Here is a 21492-nt window from a genome sequence, read left to right as displayed (position 1 = left end):
GTAATAACACAAATTGCTTAAGTGCTATGAAAAATATTCTAGACTAAACATTTACCTTTTAACATACCTGTCGTATAAACGTACATTACAAAAACTAGTAACTGTTTTACGCTTTTCTACTTCTGTCATTTTATAAACCGTACGATAGTTTATGGAATTTAAACATAGGAACATCATCATTCAATTTAACTTGAATGTTTACTGAGAGGCTTATGGTGCCTTGCAGACAGTATGGAGGAGTATTCTTTTCAGTTTATATGGCTCTTTCTCTTCAATAGCTCAGTTACACTCTTTCCACAGTGTGTACCGTACAACCTAACTATTTCAGTTTTTCCAGAAAGACTGCATTCAGAAATCAGTGGGAAAATTTACAGGCAAGTTAGTCACAAGCAACTGCCTTGAAAAATAACTATGTCTGATAAAAGGGGAGATGGGATAAATAATTAGAAATAGCTTTAATATTTAATAAGCTCTTAATTTTCCTCTCTATTTCTCATGTTAGCATGCATCTGAGCAAGGGCAAAAGTTTATGTACCTTTCTGAGAAACCTTTAAGGCTGCAAAAAAGGTGGCCAAAGGATTAAAGTTATTAAGGTTTGTACCTTTAGCATGAACCCTACCCCCTCAAGTTGAATAAATATATAATGAATGATGCAATATACATACTCCACCAGAGGCCCAGACATAAACAAAACCTTCCGACTACAGCAAGAGCTATGCTGAAAGGAATTTGACTTCAACAAAGACCCTTATAATAAACTTACAATGATCCCAGCCGTCCAGGGGTTTAGGAGGAAGAGGGCACACACCAGAAACGTGCAAGCCAAAACCACGCTAATGGATAAGAGGAGCCAGTGACGAAGCCCAATGTACTGCTCCCAAAACAGAAATGGGTAACCGTTTGGGTAGCTGGCGATCCCCAGGCTGGTGTAGTTGCTACAGATAGCTCTCACTTTCTCGATAGCCTCCACAAAGTCAGAAGTTTCACGCAATCCGTTGAGGTAGAAAGGAAACTGAGCGTATTCTATGGGCTCAGCTGCTGGAACTAGGAAAAGGATAGCAGTGTTACAATGTGTGTTTGGAAAGAAGAAGATACGCAGAGAGTAGGATTAACAAAATCCTTTGCTCTCCACAGCAAAATGCTTAAAGGTGCTGCATTTAAATTTTACTTCTTTGGAAGAAGTGACATTTAAAAAACTCCCCAATAAATTGAAAACTGAAGCAGTACAGGTGATTACTATATTTTATCATGCAGTGCAACGGGATGAACACAGTCTACATCAAGTCCCCAAACAATTCTATATAATTTAAGATATATATTTGAATACATGTATTTAATCCTCATCATTGTTACCATGGTTTTTATTGAACACCTGGCCCAAAATCCCTAACTGCAATATAAAGTAGAAGATCACATCATCTTAAAACATTTTATCCAAGTTCTCTTCTTTTATGCCAAGTGCAGTTCCTCTGAAATCAAAAGTAATTTCCCTGAGATTAATTGAGGTTCACTGACACAAAACTAGAGAAAAATTATGCTCGATCAGGCTGATTGGTTTTTAAAATTTCCATTGAATATTTTGAAAGTCAGATTCAGAAATCCATGTTCTGTTATTGATGCAAATGACTGGGAAAAAAAACTAATATAAAAGTAATGATTTAATGAGGAAATACATAACTTTTTATCCTTTAATAATTTGACAAACCAACACTCTCCACACTTCTTTTTGAGTGCAATGCTAAGTCTACTGTATGACAAGAAAAAAAAAAACTTCCACAACAAGCATTTTGTTAGTGCCACTATGTGTTCCAGACCCTGCAGGGTCATTCAGTTGACTTGCTAAACATGATTTGCCCTATTATAATCTCAACTATAAATTTTCTTTAAGACAAGACTTGGCTGACTGCCACAAAGCTCTAGGGTTCGGATACACCGAAGCATGGCTAGCTGATTACCCAGTAACATTTCCAAGTGCACCAGTCCTCCCCTATAGGCCCTCTCCCCTTCCCCACTGGTGTCCAACTAGTAATCCTCCCAGTAAATTGAAAGCTGAAGCAAAGCAATGCAAACTGGCATTGGTGCTCAGGAAAACAGTGAATGGCACGGAATGGGACTGCTCCCTACCTAAGTAGCTGTTGTACTGTATCAGTGTTGGTAGCTTAGCATATGAGCTAACTTGATAAAAATCCCTTAGGTATTAAGAATTGAGGATAAACATGATATAATCTCAGTGGTGAAATTTCAGAATGACGTAGGCAGGAACTTCATGTGATCTCACAGACAGAACTATCAAGTGACACTAAAAAGCAATGCTTACTCTAAGCTCTTAGAGCTTTAAACTGTTACGAAACTAATTTTTCAACACGACAAAACCGTGCAGCAGTGCCACATTTGCAACGGTGCATGGGCCTCCTAAGACTGCAGAGTGACACAATATATTGTCCTGTTTACGCTTCTGAGCCCTATGCAGCCATCAGCCAATTACTAAGTTACTGGTTCTTGAAGGAAGGGGCCGGGGCACTTACATAAACTCTAAGACATGAAGATGAAATGGCACTTACTTCTCAGCCTCGTTTCTGGCATATAGTCTGCTTTGTCGTGGACCCACTCCGGGCGGTGAGGTCGGATGTTGGCTTGCGAGGCGGCATAGGCCACAGGGTCATTGCTAACCCAGGCTGTCAGGTAGATGTAGAAAGCATTTGGGTTAATGATTCCATCCGCATCCACCAGACGCTGTTTAGTCAACTGCAAAATGGAAAAAATTAGAAGCCTTTCAGAAAGAGTTTTGCTTTCAGGGTTTTTGCTGTAAAGCTTTCAACAAATGGCCTGGAGATGCAACACGAGTATAGGAAGGGAAAAGCAAAAGGGCATGAATCTTCACTTGAAATGACTTATCAGTAAACTATTGTTTGACAAAGAAAAAAAATCTAAAAAACTACAGTGACAGTAGAAGTGGTTATTTATAAATTAGTACTCATATAATATTTACAATAACCACTAAATCAGCATACAGTTCCAGAATAGACTGAACCAATTAAATCCAAATTCTGAAAGCCTGCAGCCAAGAGTGCAAAACAACCAAGTTGGAGAAACATATTTAAAGACAGGGAAAGAAAACCTGGCAAGAGTCCCTATACACGTCTGTGTGCAGTTAACCTCTGTTGTTAACACTGAAGGAAATGCCACCCAGTAAATGGAGGAGAGCTATAAAAATAAAACAACATCTGTATAAATTTTGCTAACACTTGCCTCCTATGACCTATGTATTCAGAAAATGCCCAGCGTCAAGAAAGCAGACGAGTGCCCTGTGTTATTTGGGTCACTGTGGGCAAATGCATCTGTGGGGTAAACAGCAGTGGTACACTTCTAGGGTTCTGTAGCCAAATCCTGCACAGCTAGAGCTCTGACAGAGGACTCTGTGGGTGAAAAGTATTACTGGGGTTTTTTGTTTTGTTTATTTAAAATTCTGGCTCAGCTCCAGTTTCAGGTCTTTTTAATGAAATGAAAAACAACAGTGACAGCAGTTAAAAAAAAAAAAAGCTGGATTCCAAGGATCTGGATTCAATTAGTCCACAGGATATGCAACAACTGTATGTCTTCAAGCTGTCTCTGGAACTGCACAGTACAGCGCTCAGCCCCTGTGGGTGCACCGCACTTTTCTCCCTCCCAGGCACAGGAAATTATATCAGCAGCTGCAGTCCAATCACATTTGTTCCACAGCGTACCTGGTACCCTCTGCTAAACAAAATCTCACTGAAGGTTTTCTCTTCTACTCCCTTTCTTTGCTTAATTCATAGCTGAAGCTTCATTCAGACCTGACAGCACGTTGCATGTTGCTATACAGCAGTGTGTTTTACACACCATAGTAACTTTGAACAATGTACTCCGTAAATCTGTCTCCTTTAATGCCAGGAAAAAAAGAAAGACAATAAGCAGATCTGCCAAGAAGCTCATTAGAAAGACTATTTTTCTGCCTGAAAGCACAGTGAGTCAATGATGACTCTAGGAGACGAGAAGTTAGGTTATTGCAGAATTTCTTCTTAGAGGTTTGAAATCTGATTTTAGTGTAAAGAGTCAAACCTAATGTGTTTCCACCTACCAACGCCTACAGCAAATGCAGTCATACGCTACGATAACCTTGCAAAAGAACCTCAGACATATTTTATTTAGGCAGCACAAACAACTGCCAGTCTTAGTTCTGCAACATATAGCTGTATTTAGTGACAATGGTACAAGAATACAATACAGCACATAATGATTTCAGCCCCCTTAGTGGTATCATTCATTAATGTCTTTTTTTAAATGTTTTGCATAAATTGATAGGAACTAACCAAATAATTGCAGATGCTAGATTCAAAGCCGCAGCAGAAAGCTGAGCAAAGGTCAACCCTATAAGGCAATCTGATTCAAATCAGAAACAATGCCACTTAGGGCAACAAGGCTAACATTGGCTCTGTCTGGCATAGGACCAAACTCCACCTACCTATGGATGCAGCAAAGCATTTTTCACAACAGTTTCAGTGGAAACTGAGTGTGTCTGAAACAGGAGTAGCACCAAACGCACGCTAACCAGTAATAATCAAGGGCAGGCATTCCCAGTGTTGATTTTGAACACTTTGCAACACAGGCCACACTGCAGCTAACAAGTGGCTTCAGCAAAGTCAGTGAGGCCATGCAGTAAGGTGTAACTCAGGCATTCAATTCATCAAGATGAAAAAAGACACTACGACATGCTCTTTGCATCTCCCCCTGCTCCTGAATGACTTGTATATTCCTATATAAACCAGTATGGACTTTGATACAGTACCTGGCTGATGTCAATGGGCTTTGCTCGGTTGCCTGTTTGTACCAAGAGTTTGTAAGCCAAAACAGCATCATCAGATCCATTTTTGTAATTGTTGTAAGTGATCTTCCCAGTTTCCCAGTCACTGTCAAATGCATCCTGAAGTCCTGAAGAGTTAAGGGAGGCAAGGGGAAGACAGAACAAGCAGATAAGCAATCACTCTTAGAAACAAATTTCAGTAGGAAGAAAAAATAATGACTCTTTTTCATAGCTGCATCAGGAAGAAGATTATCCACCTGCTGCCTCCTAAATTTGGGGCTCCTCATTCACTGTCAGTGTGTAGGAAGGTAAAACTATCAGTTGCATGTCCAGTATTTTGCCCAAAGAAAGGCAGGGGAAGCAAGAAAGTACAAGGGAGAAGCCTCAAGAGTCTTCCCATGTGGTGCAGACCAGCAAAACTGAGCCAGCAAGCTGCAGATGCCATGTGCACTGGTGTAAACCAGCTTCCCCTCAAGGCAAAGAGATCTTTGATGGGATTAGGAGCCTCTGGTCCCGCACCCTTCTCAGAGCCTTTGGGAGCAACTTAGAGCTCTGCTAGGAGAAATATATGGGGAAGAGTTAAGCTTGTCTAGAATAAAAAGTGGTTTTCCTCATGAACCACAATTCCAGAGTCATCACACTCAAAACTCCGTAAGCATATTTCCATTTATCACCTCTTTCATACACACCCTCCTCAAAACAAAGCTGAAGTCTTGTCCTGACCTGGACGGTACCAGAACAGAAAAGGGCTGAGTTCAGCCCTGATCCAACTTCACCACCTACCATGCACTGAAAACCAGAGGAGGCATTTAGTCTGTTACCTAGAAGGGAAACATCCTCCATCCTCCCCTCTGCCTTACCAAAACCCTGGCTGTGTGCACTGATCCACAGAGGAGGACACACACCGCTCTCATTAACTGTTTTGGGCTACTGCAGAGCACTGAGGCAATAGCTTCTACGATATAACCAGAAATTCCACTACAAGGGGAAAAAAAACCACACTCAAACTTTCAACTTCAAACAGCAACTCAGCTGCTCCTCGAGCACAGCGTGAGTGAACACGATTTTGTCAATTTGTTCCATCTGTTCAACTTGTGCAGCTAATACAAGTCGTGGGATCTGCTGCCAGCACATGTAAAGATCACAGCCAACACCTATTCACTCTCAACTGTTATTTTCCTCCTTGCCACCCTTCAAGGGGGAGGGAATACCTCACAGCACAAATTTGGATCAGATTTAGTACAGGAAGCCACAGCCCAGTACAAGGAGGCTCTGTGCAAGCAGATGACAAACCGCATGTCCAAGGAAGGGAAGGAAAAGGCCGGGGGAGTGGCAGTGAAGGAAATCGTCAACCCACCTCACAGCTGTGCTGAGGAGCCGTAATAAAAACCGTCATTACAGATCAGACAGGTTAGCTACAGCTGTATGGAGATAAGAGCGCTGGAAGAGAAAATGCACCCAGCCAACACCACCTCTGGCCTGGAGTACACGCTGCCATTTACAAACTCATCCCCTCTCCTGTAGAAAACTGCCTCCCATGTTGTCCTGCCAAATTGTACACTCACAAAGCCAATGGACTGTGAACCGAGCGATGAAAGCCTGCCAGATCTCTGCATGCCACCCTCCACACCTGCCCAGGAAGAGGACAATTTGCCATCAGGTTTTCTGGCATCACCAAAGGACTTCGGGGCCCCCTTTAAAAAAGCGTTGTTTGCTGGTGCCCTCAGAGAGGGGAAAACATTGCTTAGGTTATGCAAAAATACCAATCCATCCCTCCTGTGCCAAGTTCAGCTCCATGTCAGTCTCTCAGAAAGTGGCCAGGTGAGAGCATTTATGCTATGGTACCAGTCATGTGAAAGATGACTTTGGGATAAGAGGAGGCTGTCGAAAAAGCACGTGGGAAAGAAGGAGACCACCAAGGAACAGCTTAACTTACAGTAAAAATGGCTTCTTTCAGCAGGAGGAGCACACAAATCGCTATCATAGACAGCGTGTGGGGGCAGAGCTTTCAGACTTAACATCCAACCCCTGTCAGGGGGCTCCGCAGACACACAATAACAAATAAATCCACTGGCATGAGACATTACCAATTTGTGGTTGCAAGGTATGTCAAAAAAGGGCATGTACATTTAACATTACTGCAGCGGGTGAAAACTCAGGTCTCTTGCATCTCCCCCCCTCCCCTGTTCTTACAAGTTTGGTCAACTCTCAAACCCTACTCCCTTTTATATCTTTACTCCTCAGCTGGCTTAACTACTTTATGCTCTGCGTTATTTTATTACTGATCTTGCTGAAACTGAAAGTCTGTGGAAAGAATACAAAGAAACTACTATCGGTTGTGCCTCATTTCTAAAGAATTTCAAAACGTCAATAATTAAAATTTCCCGTAACTTTGAAATTAATAGCAGAGTTGCTGCTTTCAAAGCAAACAGTACTCCGTTCATACCAATGATTTAAAAAGACATTTAATCTTTTATAAATGGGATTAATGAAATGTTTCTGGGCAGAAAGATAGAAGTAACTTGTTGACTTCTTTCTGCAGAAAAGTTATAAGAATTAAGGGACTTTAAAAAAATCTTATATATGGGATTTTTTTCATATCAACAGTCACTTTTGCTTGATGCTTCAGAAGAAAGTGAATTCCTCCCAAATTATGCGGGATGCAGGAATGGGGGTGAGGAAGGAACTCCTACTGACTCATGTGAACAGCTGGCACCATGAAACACCAGATAAGATTACCCTTTGCAAAAACAAGCCTAATTACAAGTCATCAGGGAATTCAAGCTACCTCATTTACATTCAGTCACTTACAAAAATAATGTTAACATTTCCAGTTTAAATGAATGATTAGTGTTAACTCTTCTTCTGTTGCATTTTCAGTAACAGAAATATGCTAACATGATATGCTACCAGAAAGCAAAATACAAGGGAACCTCTGAAAAAAGAAGTGCATTAGGCTGAAGGCACGCCACTGATAGCGGACAGCTAAGATCAAGGATGCCTTCTTGATAAAAAATGCTTTTGTTCATGTGCTGTTGCTTCCCTCATTCTGCCAGACAAATGTGTGCTTGTCAGAAGGCCATCGTGAGCCATTAATCTCCAGCACTGAATTCCCAGTCAAGTTGGCAAGAATTAGCCATGAAGTTCAAAGTTGTCCCTACTTTGATTAACCTGCTCCTCCAGCATGTAAAAATGTACCAGTAGAACTGTTCTCACCTCACAGAGGATCCTCCCTGAATCCAGCCTAAACCTGTATCTTGTTTTTAAACTGTTTTCACCTCCTCTCCCCTTTAGTCCCTCAGCATCAGCCCCAGTTGGCAACAATCAGGTATTTTTTCTATTAGTATCTGCACCTTGAGATACTTCCTAACTATGACAAATGTGGCAGCTTTTAGTGTAAGTTTAGTACCCCCGTCACATCAATGCCCTGTACCATTTCAAAAATAACTTCTTTCTATTAACACATTCCAATGTCCTTCTTCTTTACAGCTTTGTGAATGCAGAATCACACTCTACAAAGACAGCTCTGTGTCTTTACAAAGCAGCTAGTTTATATTAATTGTGCCCCTCTTGGGGAAGGTGGGGAGGAGGGGTAAGGACACAGACCTAAATGCTAATTAGTAATCATAATCATTAACTCTAAAGCTGTGGGTGATCAAGTCACTCCTTCCTGGAGCCTCCCTGACCATTCCAGTCTAACATTTTAGGTCCATGCACCCCATCGGTATATCCAGGGTACCAGGAATACTCACAGCTCCTCTAGTGGAAGAAAAGCGGGGAGGACAAGGAGGAAGGACCGGCAGGCTAATGTGGGTTGGAAGGGGAAATGTAACTATGGGCAGTAAGAAGAACATAGGAACAACCCTAAGAGCAGAGCGGATCTGGAGAGGTCACACATGAGCACGGACATAGAGCACAGCAAAGGAGACGTGTAGGCCCTTGGCACTGGGCCACAGCCACACAAACAGTCCTTAGCACAAGGAGGTGATTACAAAGAGGACAGGGAGGCATCCAAAGTGGAAGAGGTTCGGGAAAGTACGTGGTGGGCCTGCAAGAGGGGTAATGGGAATGCGAGCACCCCCAGGAGCAACTCCAGATGGGCGAGCCTCCAGCGTTTCACTCTGAGAAGCCAGCAAGGGAGCAGATCCAAGGGCACCTCTTCCCGAGTGTACCGCTGGCAGACTGTGCTGAGGTTCAGCGCTAATATGTGAAGATCCTGAACACGGTGTCCGATTTCCATCTCCCTTGCAGGTTTGGGGGTGGGGGGAGGAAGGTGGAAGGGGGGACACCAGACACATTTTTTCCTACCGTTTTGGAACAACAACAAATAGCCACAAAAGAAATAAAATAAATGGCAGAGGTACAAGAGAATTGGAAAAGCATGTAGAAAGATGCTTGCTTAGAAATCTAGAAGGTATAGTAATGTTCCAATCCAGCAAAACATCTAAGCTATGTTGAATTTTCTTCCTGCCAGTAATACCTTCCCTCACAGCTCAATATGCTTATGTGAGCAAAATATTTTAAGTAAAACTTCCAGTAAGTAGACTGTAAGGAATGGATCCAATATGTTGAAAAAACATTAAAAAAACAAAGCTAATAGCTGAAATACTGCTTTGCATGATTTATCAGTGCATGAAACACATGGGAAACTTGATCATTTTGTTTAGATGCGTCACTTAGATGCATCCGCTTTCCTGATATTGCCCGACATATTTCAGAAGGAATAAAATACCCCAAATACTGGCAGTCACCTACATGTTCTCTAAGAATCATTGGCTGCACTGGTCATCTGTAAACAGTTACAGTTAAAATTTACAGTCTCACTAGGTCAGCACAATTTATTTTTCTGTTGGCAAAAGCTTCCTGGAGATTCTCCCAACAGAAAGACAGAGGTAGGACAGAAGTACTCCTGGGCAGAATTATGATTGCTGTTAAATTTGCTGAGATGTAACAGTACTATTTATTCTGAAGACAAAACAGTTATTTGTCTCAACATGTGTAATTATAGTATCTTTAATATCTTTAATAAGCTGACTTCAATATAATTATCATCGTAGTACCTGAAAGGCCATGCCTTCTCTTGTCTTCCCCTGCCCCACTACAATTCAGCACAGACAAAGCACCACCATAGAAAGAGTGAGGATACTTGACTGGAAATCTAGAATGTATAGTAAGCTCCCAATCCAGTAAAACACATAAGCCACACTGAATTTTCTTCATGCCAGCAGTCCCAGCTGAAGCCAACAGGATCACTCATATGCTGAAAGTTAAGCCTGTGCCAAAATACATCGCCAGACAGGGACTTTTCATTTACTGTTCTCAAAACACTCAGCAAACATTTATTTTCCCAAGACAGTGGGCCATATTTGGCCATTAATTATAAAGCAGAACTCCTCATTAGCTGCTTAGAAATTAATGGCACCGGATGGCCTTTCATGGATATAATCTGTTAAAGCCTCAAGACTGTCTTACTGGCGAGTAAACTTAGCCACAAAGAATTTAAGTGACCTGTTGGAGAAACAGCGACTCAATGTGCGAGTTCGGCTCAGCACCTAGGTGTTCTACCTCCTGCTCACAGTCTTTAACCTTGTGACTATATTCGAAGAGAGGAGCATTACTAGCGTGAACAAGTGGTTACTACTGTAGAATTAAGAAAAGTTCATGCAACTCTCTCTTACCTTGCAGCCAGTCTCGAAAGTAGTGCAACCACATTTTGGGAAGCTGCCTATCCTCTTCCAACAAAACGTATGTCACATTGCTGAAACTTCTGTGAAGTTCATAAAGTAAGTGCTGGACATTTGGATAGTCTGCTTTCTGTGTCACAATATACATGTTGTAGAATGAAAAGTACTTGAACTGTGCGGCAATAAAGTCATATTCCCGTGTTTCCCGTGGTACAATGTCTGTGAGATCTAGTCCATCTCTCACCCGGGTAGTTCCATAAAGGCTGAGCCCAAGCAAACCCAGAAAAAGAAAAATAACCACAATCTGCAACAGAAAATGGAAATGCATTTGGTTTTAGGTTTTTAAAGAAACGAACAATTCATAATGGTGCACTACAAAGCCATGTTCAAAATTAACACCCACAAGTCTACTTTAAAGCTTTTCTTTCTTTTTTTTAAAAATACACATACACTAGAAGGCTAAGCTAATTTGCATTGCACTGAAGGGGCTCTGCATCATGGATGAGAAATTTATATCATAATAAATAATGGCTTTAGTTTTACTATTCACAAGCTTATGTTACTGAAAGTCACCAACACCCTCACTCATAACTTGTATTTGAAAATTATGTCTCTACAGCACTCACAAGGTAAAACTTTTAAAGTATGAAATTAACTGTAAAATTGTCAAGAATTGTTACTCCAAATGAATTCTATTTATTCCTTATATTTAATACCACTGCCAGGAAAATTTTATTACCGGGCAAGGCAGAAGTCTATTGCTGAAAAACCAGTAAATAGTTCCCTGATTACCTTAGCTTTTGGTTTTAGGAGGAATGGAGCATAATGCTTTTCTGCAAAAGATGAGAGTGTCCACTTTGTACAGGGTGGCTCAAGGCAATGCATACTGGAGTCGGAGAATTGGGAAAGCAAATCCCTCGTCGAGCTTGTGCTTTCTGGGCTCTGGCAGCTAAGATTATCTTGCGTCACTGTCACTGGCTGCACAGATATTTCTGAGCGAGGCTCTGCTGTGGTGTAGTACACCTGCGTATGAGGATCGTATTCTGTGCGCAACTGCACTGTAGACTGCATTGTAATCTGAGTTTCATGTGCAAAACTGTGACTGCTGTACGGGGGTGGAGGACTGTAGCAAGTATTGTCGTTTTCTGCATATGCTTGAGGCTCAATCTGAATCACTCTAGTGACACACGGACTGTAAGAGAACAGAGAAACATCTGTTCGCATTTAGATAGATCTTTATATTAATCAGACGAGATAGGATAACCTGCTTCCATCTGAGACTGCTACTACTACTATTAGATAGTTTATATTAATTAAGTGTAATGCTCTGATGTGAATTTTATTCTGCGCCTTTAGGAAACGTTTCACAGAGGTGAGCCTCTGAGAATATGTGCACATTTCTTGTGCTCAGGAAAGAAGAAACCAGCATCTGTCTGAAGACATTGACATCTACCCACACCACTCCATTAATTACACATGCTAATCAGGTCATACCCAGGTAGTTGCACACAGTCTGAATGCACAATACGTGTGTGAGTTTGCAACTACGTGTCTATGCTGAGAATTAAGCTATTTAGATCAAAATGTAAACACATGACATACTGAGTTCTTCTGTTTAGAACTATTAAAGTAACTGTTAAATAATATTTGGGCCTTCTGGATAAGATCTCAGACTTTTGGGAGGCAGGTTGAAACCACTTGCCATACACTGACTGAATGTTTTAAAAATTAAGTTAACACAAGCAAGGATTAATTCCTAGGAAGGATGGGCAACATGAAGAGGCAAAATTACAGAAGTAATTGAAGCATTCCCTTTATTTTAGTCTATGCAAGACTGTAACAGTTTATAAAAAAAAAAATTATCAAACCTCTTCCTGTAAATGAGAAATGACAAATTGATGATAGAAAACAGTATCAGAGATTTTTCACCAAGTGGACAAATCCTACCGAAACAAGAGGAATTCAGAATGTTGCCTTTCTAAACAAAGCAAGCTCTCATTAACTGCATTTCTTCATATGTAAATGGGCCTGAATTCCGATACACATTTGGTGCAACTTTAGATAAGGGAATAAATGCAAGGTCTGATTGTCCTGTATTTCTGAGAATCAGGGCTCCAAAATTCAAGCACATTAGGCCATCCACTGAAACTATGACTGAATCAGAAATAGAAAGCAGGAGTCCTGGCTTGGGATCAACTCCCTGTTCTAACCACTCTCTCAAAAAGAAATTTAGAAAAGTGCTTTCTCTCTTTGACATTAAAATTAAAATGTCAAACTATGACAGCTCCTAGATGGGTGTAAAAGGCTAAGGTGACACTCCATAACCAGGATTCTCCACATCCTGGTTATGACAGTAAGAGTACATATGTAGAAATGTAGCTGATCCTCTTCATTGCAGGCAAAAGCAAAAACTAAGGTAGAAAACATGCTTGATTTCTAAGCACTGGCTCCACTGATGACAGTAGAGTCCTCCTAGCCCCACTCTACACCCAGACCTGGCCGTGTATCAGGTAAGAGTCTGTGTATGCACTCTTTAGAATGGCAGTATTTTACCATTCTAAGTTACTATTGCAGCCATAACAGAAACTTTATCAAGCATTATCCTGAAATGGTACTGATCATCCTGCATTCCTCATAGTCCTATGAAATACTCAGCTAAGGGGAAGTCTTTTTACAGTTTACACATTATGTTTATGTATTTAAGTTTAAAGGCATAAAAAGCATAAAAATTAGCACATAGTGATTAACTGCAACTAAGACTTCTCAGTACCCTGAGTTACGTACAGTATTCCAAGACTATCCAATACAAGCAGCACTGGACACCTTGCAGTACCCTGTAACATTCTAAAAATACTTGAAGATATTGCTAAAGCATCAGTCTTTTATTTGCTTTCAGAAAGTTGTCCTCCAACAGTGTCCTAGTTTCAGCTGGGATAGAGTTAACTGTCTTCCTAGTAGCTGGTACGGTGCTATGTTTTGAGTTCAGTATGAGAAGAATGTTGATAACACTGATGTTTTCAGTTGCTGCTAGTAGTGTTTAGACTAATGTCAAGGATTTTTCAGTTTCTCATGCCCAGCCAGCGAGAAAGCTGGAGGGGCACAAGAAGTTGGCACAGAACACAGCCAGGGCACCTGACCCAAACTGGCCAACAGGGTATTCCATACCATATGACGTCCCATCTAGTATAGGAACTGGGAAGTGGGGGCGGGGAATCGCCGCTCGGGGACTAGCTGGGTGCCGGTCGGCGGGTGGTGAGCAATTGCACTGCGCATCATTTGTACATTCCAATCCTTTCATTATTGCTGTTGTCATTTTATTAGTGTTATCATTATCATTATCCGTTTCTTCTTTTCTGTTCTATTAAACTGTTCTTATCTCAACCCGTGGGTTTTGCTTCTTTTTCCCGATTTTCTCCCCCATCCCACTGGGTGGGGGGGGGGAGTGAGTGAGCGGCTGCGTGGTGCTTAGTTGCTGGCTGGGGTTAAACCACGACAAACAGTCAAAATGAACATACGTAAGAATGAAGGGAAAAGCATGTGTGTGTGTGTGAGAGAGAGAGTATGAGACAGAGATATTTTAACTTTTCCCCTCTGTCAGGTAAAAACTAAGATAGCAAATTTAAGTCAGTCACTAGCAATAACATCATCATAATAACATACTGATCCCGCTGCAGTGAAGAACTCCCACTCCTGACAAGGAATGGTAGCACTGATTGGTGACCATAACAAAGACACACCTCATACATCAATCTATCACACATTCTCACCTTGTAAAACAGCAGAATATATCCAGTCTCCTGTCCTCTCGACGATAAAGGTCCATGCTCAGGATAGCAGGAAAAATCAGCAGAACCATAGCAAAGTTGAATACCACCACAACTGCTGCCTAGAGATCAATCATAGGAGACGTGATGTCGTTACTAAGCTTCATGTAGGGCATCAGCTTTACAAAGAATAAAACTTCTTTTCAGTTCTCATCCGTTCACCCATTTATCATGTCAACCCATCAGATGCTTTGAAGCTTTTCCCTGAGGAAACTGGGAGATATACTTTTACATTCCCATTTCATTATGGTAGGCCTATTGTAGTTAATTAATTTATTTTAATAATAAACTTCATATTATTTTAGTACATCTGTGCCTGGACACGTGGTGATGATTTTTAAGTGGAAACCAGCCAACAAATCATACTTTTGCATGAGATTCTGCCATATTTAGAGTCTCACAGTAAAAAAAATATAGAAGCAAAAGCAAACCGGGAACTAGAACTCCACATTTAAGGGATCTGAAGTAATTTAAGCATCACAATAACATTAAAGAAAAATTAAATCAGAAATTAAATAAATGTTTAAGTAAATTTTAATTAAATTGTTCTATTTAGTAAAATATTATGCACTTGATGTACCTACTTAAAAATCTAGCCAGAAAGAACAACATTTTGGGTTTATCAGGGCTTATTTTTAAAGGAGAATCAAAATTAATCCAACACCACATAGTAAATCTATGTATTAATATGTTTGTGTTTAACAGTGCTTGATTAATGAGCCAGTCTGCCAAAATGAGTCTTAAATTGGAACAAGAATACTTGGTTTAATTTGTAAAGCGAACATTACGTAATGAAAAAAACCAACCTCCCCGCCCACCCCCTTTCAAACCGTACTTCAAACCCTTTCCCACACAGAGATTCCCAGAGAATCTCCATAAACATATGTGGTGCAGCATCTATCATTATTATTAATAGCATTTATTTGTAATGCAGAATTGTTAGGAGCACCAGTCATCACAAAGGGAAAGCCTGGGCACAGATGGGACTGGAAGATAGTTGTAAGAGCAGGAGAGACACTGGGAAAAAAATGGTTGAGCCATCAACAGGTGAAAAAACCCCCTTGAAATCCTTTTATTTACCCATTAGATAAGCAGTAGCCATCTCAACAGTAGCCCAGTTTCGTGTTAAGGAAATCGTATAAACTATTAAGTGCCTCCACCTGTTACTTCTGAAGTAACAACCACTTGGGTTAAAACAGTCATATAAAAAAGAACAAGAGTTGGGCTACAAAAATGAAGTTGCTGACTTGATATAAACAGGTCCTCCTTTTTCCAAAATAAACAAATGGCTGCTTTTGATGTTGAAATATGAGGCCTCAACACTGGCAGCTCAAAAGATGTGATATCCAAAATTCATGCTTTAAAAATTCTTGTCAAATAAATAAATTGCCTAAATACCACAATTATTATTTTTGTGTCTCTTTACCTGTGAAAATCAAAGTAATAACACACTGAATGACTTTTAGAGTTTTGAAGCTGTCAGTGTAATAAAAAAGACTAGATATTGTTTTTACTTTCCTGAGAATGACAGAATCAACTAGCTATGCAAATGTTTTCTACTCATTTCAATCATAAATATATTGCATACAAAAGTGGTTTTATTGGTGTTTCTCTTTTGTTGTCTCCAGCCTGCCTGAAGTAAGATTTTGGTCCTGCTGGTTGTCTGTAGACAGAACTACTAAAACAGAATTTACCTAATACTTAAAGCTGAATTAGTATTTAGCCATCTTTGAGAGAAAAGATCCAATGACTATTTCATGATTTATAAACGTCCACAAGAAAGGTATGTCAGGTCATAGCCAAGACTTTAAAATTAAGTGATTTCCTTTTGATCCTCTCTAGAATTAATTGGATCTGTCAGACAAACAAATGGCTGCTGTTGCAAGCAAGGTGTTTGTTGGACCTAGTTCATACAACTGCTTGCTTTATTGCTGCTAAACCAGACAAGGCTGAATCACCCATATAACATGAATAATTAGTTGTGTCTAACCAAGATCTTCTATCAAGGATCAGCTAAGATTTCTTGAGATTTGGAAAAAAGAGTTGAGGCCTGACTCAATAATTTTTACTCCTCCCCAGCACAGCTGAAAAACTAACCTAAGTCCTCTCTGTTCCTGCTCCATAAACTGCAAATACTTCATGCCTTATCAGTCCCCTTTGTAGACCCCAACGTCCTTGAATCAAAAATGCCGCTAAACCTGAAAACTAATACTTGAGTGTATGGTAGAGATGCCATTAAAGTTGGTTATATTTGCATTTGATTTTTTAAGCAGCATCAAAACTAATCCAACAACACACAGTAAATCTGCCTATTAACATGACATCGCTTTTTAAAACAACTAGATTTTCCATTGTGCCATGCCAGTCTTGATGTATGAACCCTGCAAGTAAAATATTTTTTAAAAATCCTCTGTGTTCTGATTCGTATTTAAATAGATTCCTAGAGCTTAACACCACATTTCCTATATACTGCACACTGTCTCTCCCTCATCCACCTCCCCAGCAATTCAAGGATGTAACAGTTCTCAATTTTCACAATTAAATACAGAAGATACTGTTCTTGTATCAATTTTAATTTGTTGTCCCATTAAAAAACACCCTGTGACTTGATAAAAAGAGGGAAGGAAGAACTGCTGCGGGGTGACTCAATCTCTGAACTGATGCATCAGCCACTGCTTCCCCTCCCAATACCATTTAGACATTCGGTGGCTGGGAATGGGATGTATGAGAAATGCGATCGTGGCAATACCCAATCTGTAACAATTACATTGATTGGAAAAGCACCAACAAAAAACTGTGGTATCAGAGCTTCCAGAGTACAGGCAATCTGTCAACAGCATCTAAGCTGAGAGCATGCTTAGGATTTTTTGGGACAGGGCATCTTCTCTCACCCCTTCAGAGACAAATGGTCAAATGGGAGAGGAAGGGGCTCAGACCTTTTCCTTGAGAAATCAACAAAGGTAAGATTAGTCCTAGAAGGGATAAAATGGGGCCTACTCAAGGGTGTAAAATGAAGGCATTCAGTGAAATGAGATCAGAGAGTAGTAAAAAAATTCCATTAATCAGAAAAAAATGTTGGTCACTTCCTGAGAAACATGCTCCACTTTTTGCATCTTTTCATAATGCACAGCCTAAAAATATTATTGCTGCTGCAACTGTTCACGGAGACAGAAGAATGGCACTCTGTGCTTGGAGGCAGCAAGGGAGACGGGAGCCAGGCTGGTAGGCTGGGGCCCCGCTGAAGGTATGTGCTGCTATGTGCCATTCCTGGCAGCCCACCCAAGGAGAACGGGTGTGCTGTATAGCCAGAGGTGATGAACAGACGAGGAGGTCTGTCAGGGAAACTTCCACCCTACTGCTGCCTATCTGCAACTCCCTCCTGACAGCGCAAAGACCTGGAGACCCCCCTTGCCTCCCCCCCCTGCCTTTTTCCCTGAGGCTTTAATTTTGCTTGTTAAATTCTCGTGTCAGGAGCACAGAAAGGTAAATGACGTGGGTAAAAGGAGGGAGACAAACCACTTCAGCAGAGTAAGATAACTGAATGAGCTTAAAAACTTACATTCTCTCTTTCCACAAAGCCACCACCTGGTAATGCACTTTTACATTTAGGAAAAAAACTTGTCATTCTTACAGTGAGGGAAAAAGTTAACTGCTAAGACTGATTGGGAAAAGTTCACCCCTGCTCATTAGTGAATCCACACCACTCCTCTGCTGTTAGGGGAGGAAGTTTCTGGTGTAAGCAAGAAGAGTTAGATGAATTTTTGTGGAGCTGTCTTTACCTTCTCTTTCCTGGGCAGAATTTATTCCATAACAGTGTCCGAATAGTCTGTCTGAGGAAAGAATTCAGCCGAGCAGTAGTTAACACTCTGCCTTGCCTTCCTTCATTTATACTCAAAACAAAGGGCTATGTTTAAGACATTCCTACTGCAAACTTCAAAAACTTTCAGTGGATTTCCCTGATAACCTCCCCCTTCACCACAATTTTAAGAAATGAAACACATCTGAAAACTCAGGACCTACTCCTTCGAAGTCCTGAGCACTATTACAGGTGATTCTTGTGACTGAGTAGTTGGGACATGTTCAGCATCTCAAAGCCCTAAAACTGCTTAAATAAAGGGCTAATAAGATCAACAAATGGAAAAAATTAAAATAGTGAAAAAGCTAAAAAAGTCCCTATCTGCATAATGGCATTAATATTAAAAATCTCACTTTCAAAAGGACTCATTTCCATTTTTTAAAACTCAGCAAGAGCTAACCCTAGCAAACTCCTAAGACAGCATCAGCCTTGCAGTGTTTGAGTTCCATAAAGTAAATGAACAACTCTGAGGTATCAATGAACTGCTTTAGCTGGCAGAACAGAACAGAAGCTGAGAAAGAAGAAAGCATTTATATGCAAAATATGAGTTTCTAACTAGAAGTTGAGCTTGCAGATGCAGGAAACCATTTATTCTCCCTCAGCAGCTGGTTTATTTTACAGATACTGGGCCTCAAAAGTTATGGAAACTTTGACAATTATCTTGCCATGTCTTAAGAAAACTGAATGAAGAGCAAAACAAGGTCAAGAGCAATCCTTTTTTAAGTCCATCTGTTAAAAATTCACTATCTACATGAGAAGAAGGCAGCATCTGTGAAAAGTAAATGCAGTATTTCATTGCTTTCTAAGTCTTGCTAGGAACCTATCAAAGACGGCAAGCACTTCTTGTTTAAACAAGCCTGAGTAAGAGGGAGAGGGAGGAAGAAGGCTGTAAATAAAGAAATCCATATATAAATACAGACCACCCAAAATCTGCCATGGTTATCTGATTCTGAATGCTGTGATTAATGTATCACCTGATTTTGATTTTACCTGGTGAAGCTAGGCAAAGCAAGTAATAGATGTTCCTTTCTAACAACAAAGGATGTTATTTTAGTAGTTCCTAACTTATATACATATCATTTATATATATTGCTTTAGCATCAATAAATCCTCATTACAGGTCTCCAGCTGCCTTTTTTTTGCACTTTTTCCATCTCTTATATACATATAAGGGATTACTATGTGCAAGCAAAGACAAATTACACATGCATGTGAGAAAAGATTGAGCAACTCAAACATTAATTTCTGGACACCCAAATGTTCCTACACATAGATTCCATATTAATCACTGCCTTAAAAAGGACTTTGATCATCATGTTTTTATTCTGAATAATATCAACATGTTCATACACGAATATGTTGAAATCTCACTGGAAACTTTTTGTTTGTCATTTTGCTATGCAGACTTAGTTTTCTGAACTTTCAGTGATTCAGTCTACAGCACGGCAGCAGGCAAAATGAAAAGACTTTAGGAAAGGTATATTTAACTTATACTCAGATTACAGTAACAATTACAGCTGTTGTCCCCACATATGTTCCAAAGGCAACCTGTCATGTTCTGATGTGAAGAGTGAGAACAGAGAAAGGCTGAGCAAAATTTGATCAGATAAGAATTAATTTTGGTGGCTCCCACTCAACAGCTCAGCAGTACAATTAGGACAAAATGGCTCATCTCTGTTGAGTACTTCTTATGAGATGCATTTAGGCTGAAGTAACTTCTGTAAAGCACAGGTACTACAAAGCCTGACAAAACAAGCCTTCTCCTCTGATTCCTTGTGAAGATCTCCAGTATCCTGTCAGCTGCTTAAGGTACATGTTGAATGTTTGAAATTGGGCCACAGATTTAAGAGACATAAATAACTTCTTCCAAGAGAATAAGTGTTACACTTCCAAAAATATTTCACACATTGACACTGGTCTCTCCCATAAAATAAAACAATTCACTGTCACATCACCTGTAAGAAGAGACATCTAGGTTTTGGCAAATTAGCAGAGCTAAATACTGCTAACCATTCAGGACTAAGGATCTAGTTTTAGTTGCCACAGACATCTGCTAAACAACGCAGAAAACCACCAAGGCCTTTACTTTCTCTATTGTTCACTACCAAATTGCCTATTGAGAAGGAAATGGCAAACAAATTATTAGTGCTTATTACTAACATAACTGCAATCGCAAACAGTTTACCATTTTACAGCTTAATGCAGGCATACTTAAATCTCTGAAAACAGCAATAATTGCCAGATGTATTAAGAAAAACTGCAGCCCTTGCTTCCTCCGGGTAGCCAAGGGCTCAAGGAGAATGAAAAATGACTGGAGAACCAGGCTACAGCAGAAGAAAAATAACTACTGAAAAAGTATAGTTTGCCTGCTCTGCACCAAGGTCAGACAGTGCTATAAATCGCTTGTGTCAGGGCAGAAACTCCCAAAGCTTTCTTCAAAGAGCCCTTGCTTTTAGAAGAAAGCTTTCTCCAGCATCCTTAATATTTCATATTCCTGAAGGTATATAATCACAAATACAAGAAGACAAAGAGAGAAAGGGAGAGTGAGCGATACATGGTTCAGCACATAAAATTCACATTTTCTCTCAAAGCAGTTGGAACGTAAAATTCTTTAAGTTTTCTCCAAGTTTGCTAAAATTACACTGGGAGTAAGGCAGTACAAACTGCTGCAGTAGTAATTAATATGGCAAATGCATATTGGCTGTTGCCATTGCACTTTAGTTATAGTTTATAAGAGCAGCAAATTGGACAAACATGAATGAATGAAACGATTAAATTGCTAGTGAGGAATGTTACAGTACACACTACAGTACAGTCTACTCCTCTTGACTTAAGAATGCAAATTGTTCTGGAGACTTGTTTCTGTTTAGTTGCATACATCTTGTTTTTTGCACTGAACCCAGCTCTGATGGGGCATGGTATTCTTTCACCTGCTAACAGGATGTGAGAGACTCCAGGCATGAGAAATGGGAGGAGCAGACAGCAGCTGTTATTACCCAGATCTATGGTAAACAGAGACCACACTGCAGCAGCACTGAACACAGACTTTAACACTACCACTAACAGGTATCATCACTGGCCTTTCATGATGGGACCATGCATAAGAGCTAGCAAAATACCATACAAACTTACTTGGAGTGAAAATGCTCGTAAAGCAGGAATAGGGATTAAGGCAGCCATAAAGAAAGCAGTAACATTGCTGATAGATGTAAGGGCTACACTTGCTCCTGTTCGCTTCAAACATTCACCTGTTCTGTCCTGCAAAACAAATGACGTATCTTAAAAGTCAAGTGAATAAGGTGGTGT

General features: G+C 40.2%; 1 protein-coding gene across 5 annotated transcripts in view; it reads right to left on the bottom strand.

Annotated features, from left to right (window-relative positions):
- Nucleotides 1–21492, bottom strand: part of PTCH1 (patched 1) — a 76322-nt gene that overhangs the window by 15387 nt on the left and 39443 nt on the right. For all 5 annotated transcript variants that reach the window (XR_003921914.2, XM_030004357.2, XM_030004356.2 and 2 more), the window contains 7 exons: nucleotides 21319–21444; nucleotides 14274–14392; nucleotides 11299–11698; nucleotides 10501–10810; nucleotides 4808–4950; nucleotides 2562–2745; nucleotides 764–1044 (listed from right to left, as the gene is read on the bottom strand). Coding sequence is in view for 4 of the 5 variants with exons in the window: in XM_030004357.2 (XP_029860217.1) it covers nucleotides 764–1044; nucleotides 2562–2745; nucleotides 4808–4950; nucleotides 10501–10810; nucleotides 11299–11698; nucleotides 14274–14392; nucleotides 21319–21444 (1563 nt within the window). In the remaining variant the exon portion in view is untranslated. The remainder of the gene's footprint in view (nucleotides 1–763; nucleotides 1045–2561; nucleotides 2746–4807; nucleotides 4951–10500; nucleotides 10811–11298; nucleotides 11699–14273; nucleotides 14393–21318; nucleotides 21445–21492) is intronic.

Source organism: Aquila chrysaetos, chromosome Z (genome assembly GCF_900496995.4).
Source record: "Aquila chrysaetos chrysaetos chromosome Z, bAquChr1.4, whole genome shotgun sequence".
Taxonomy (NCBI): domain Eukaryota; kingdom Metazoa; phylum Chordata; class Aves; order Accipitriformes; family Accipitridae; genus Aquila; species Aquila chrysaetos.
The sequence above is the reverse complement of the archived record's forward strand: the minus strand, read 5'-3'. Positions and strand labels throughout refer to the sequence as shown.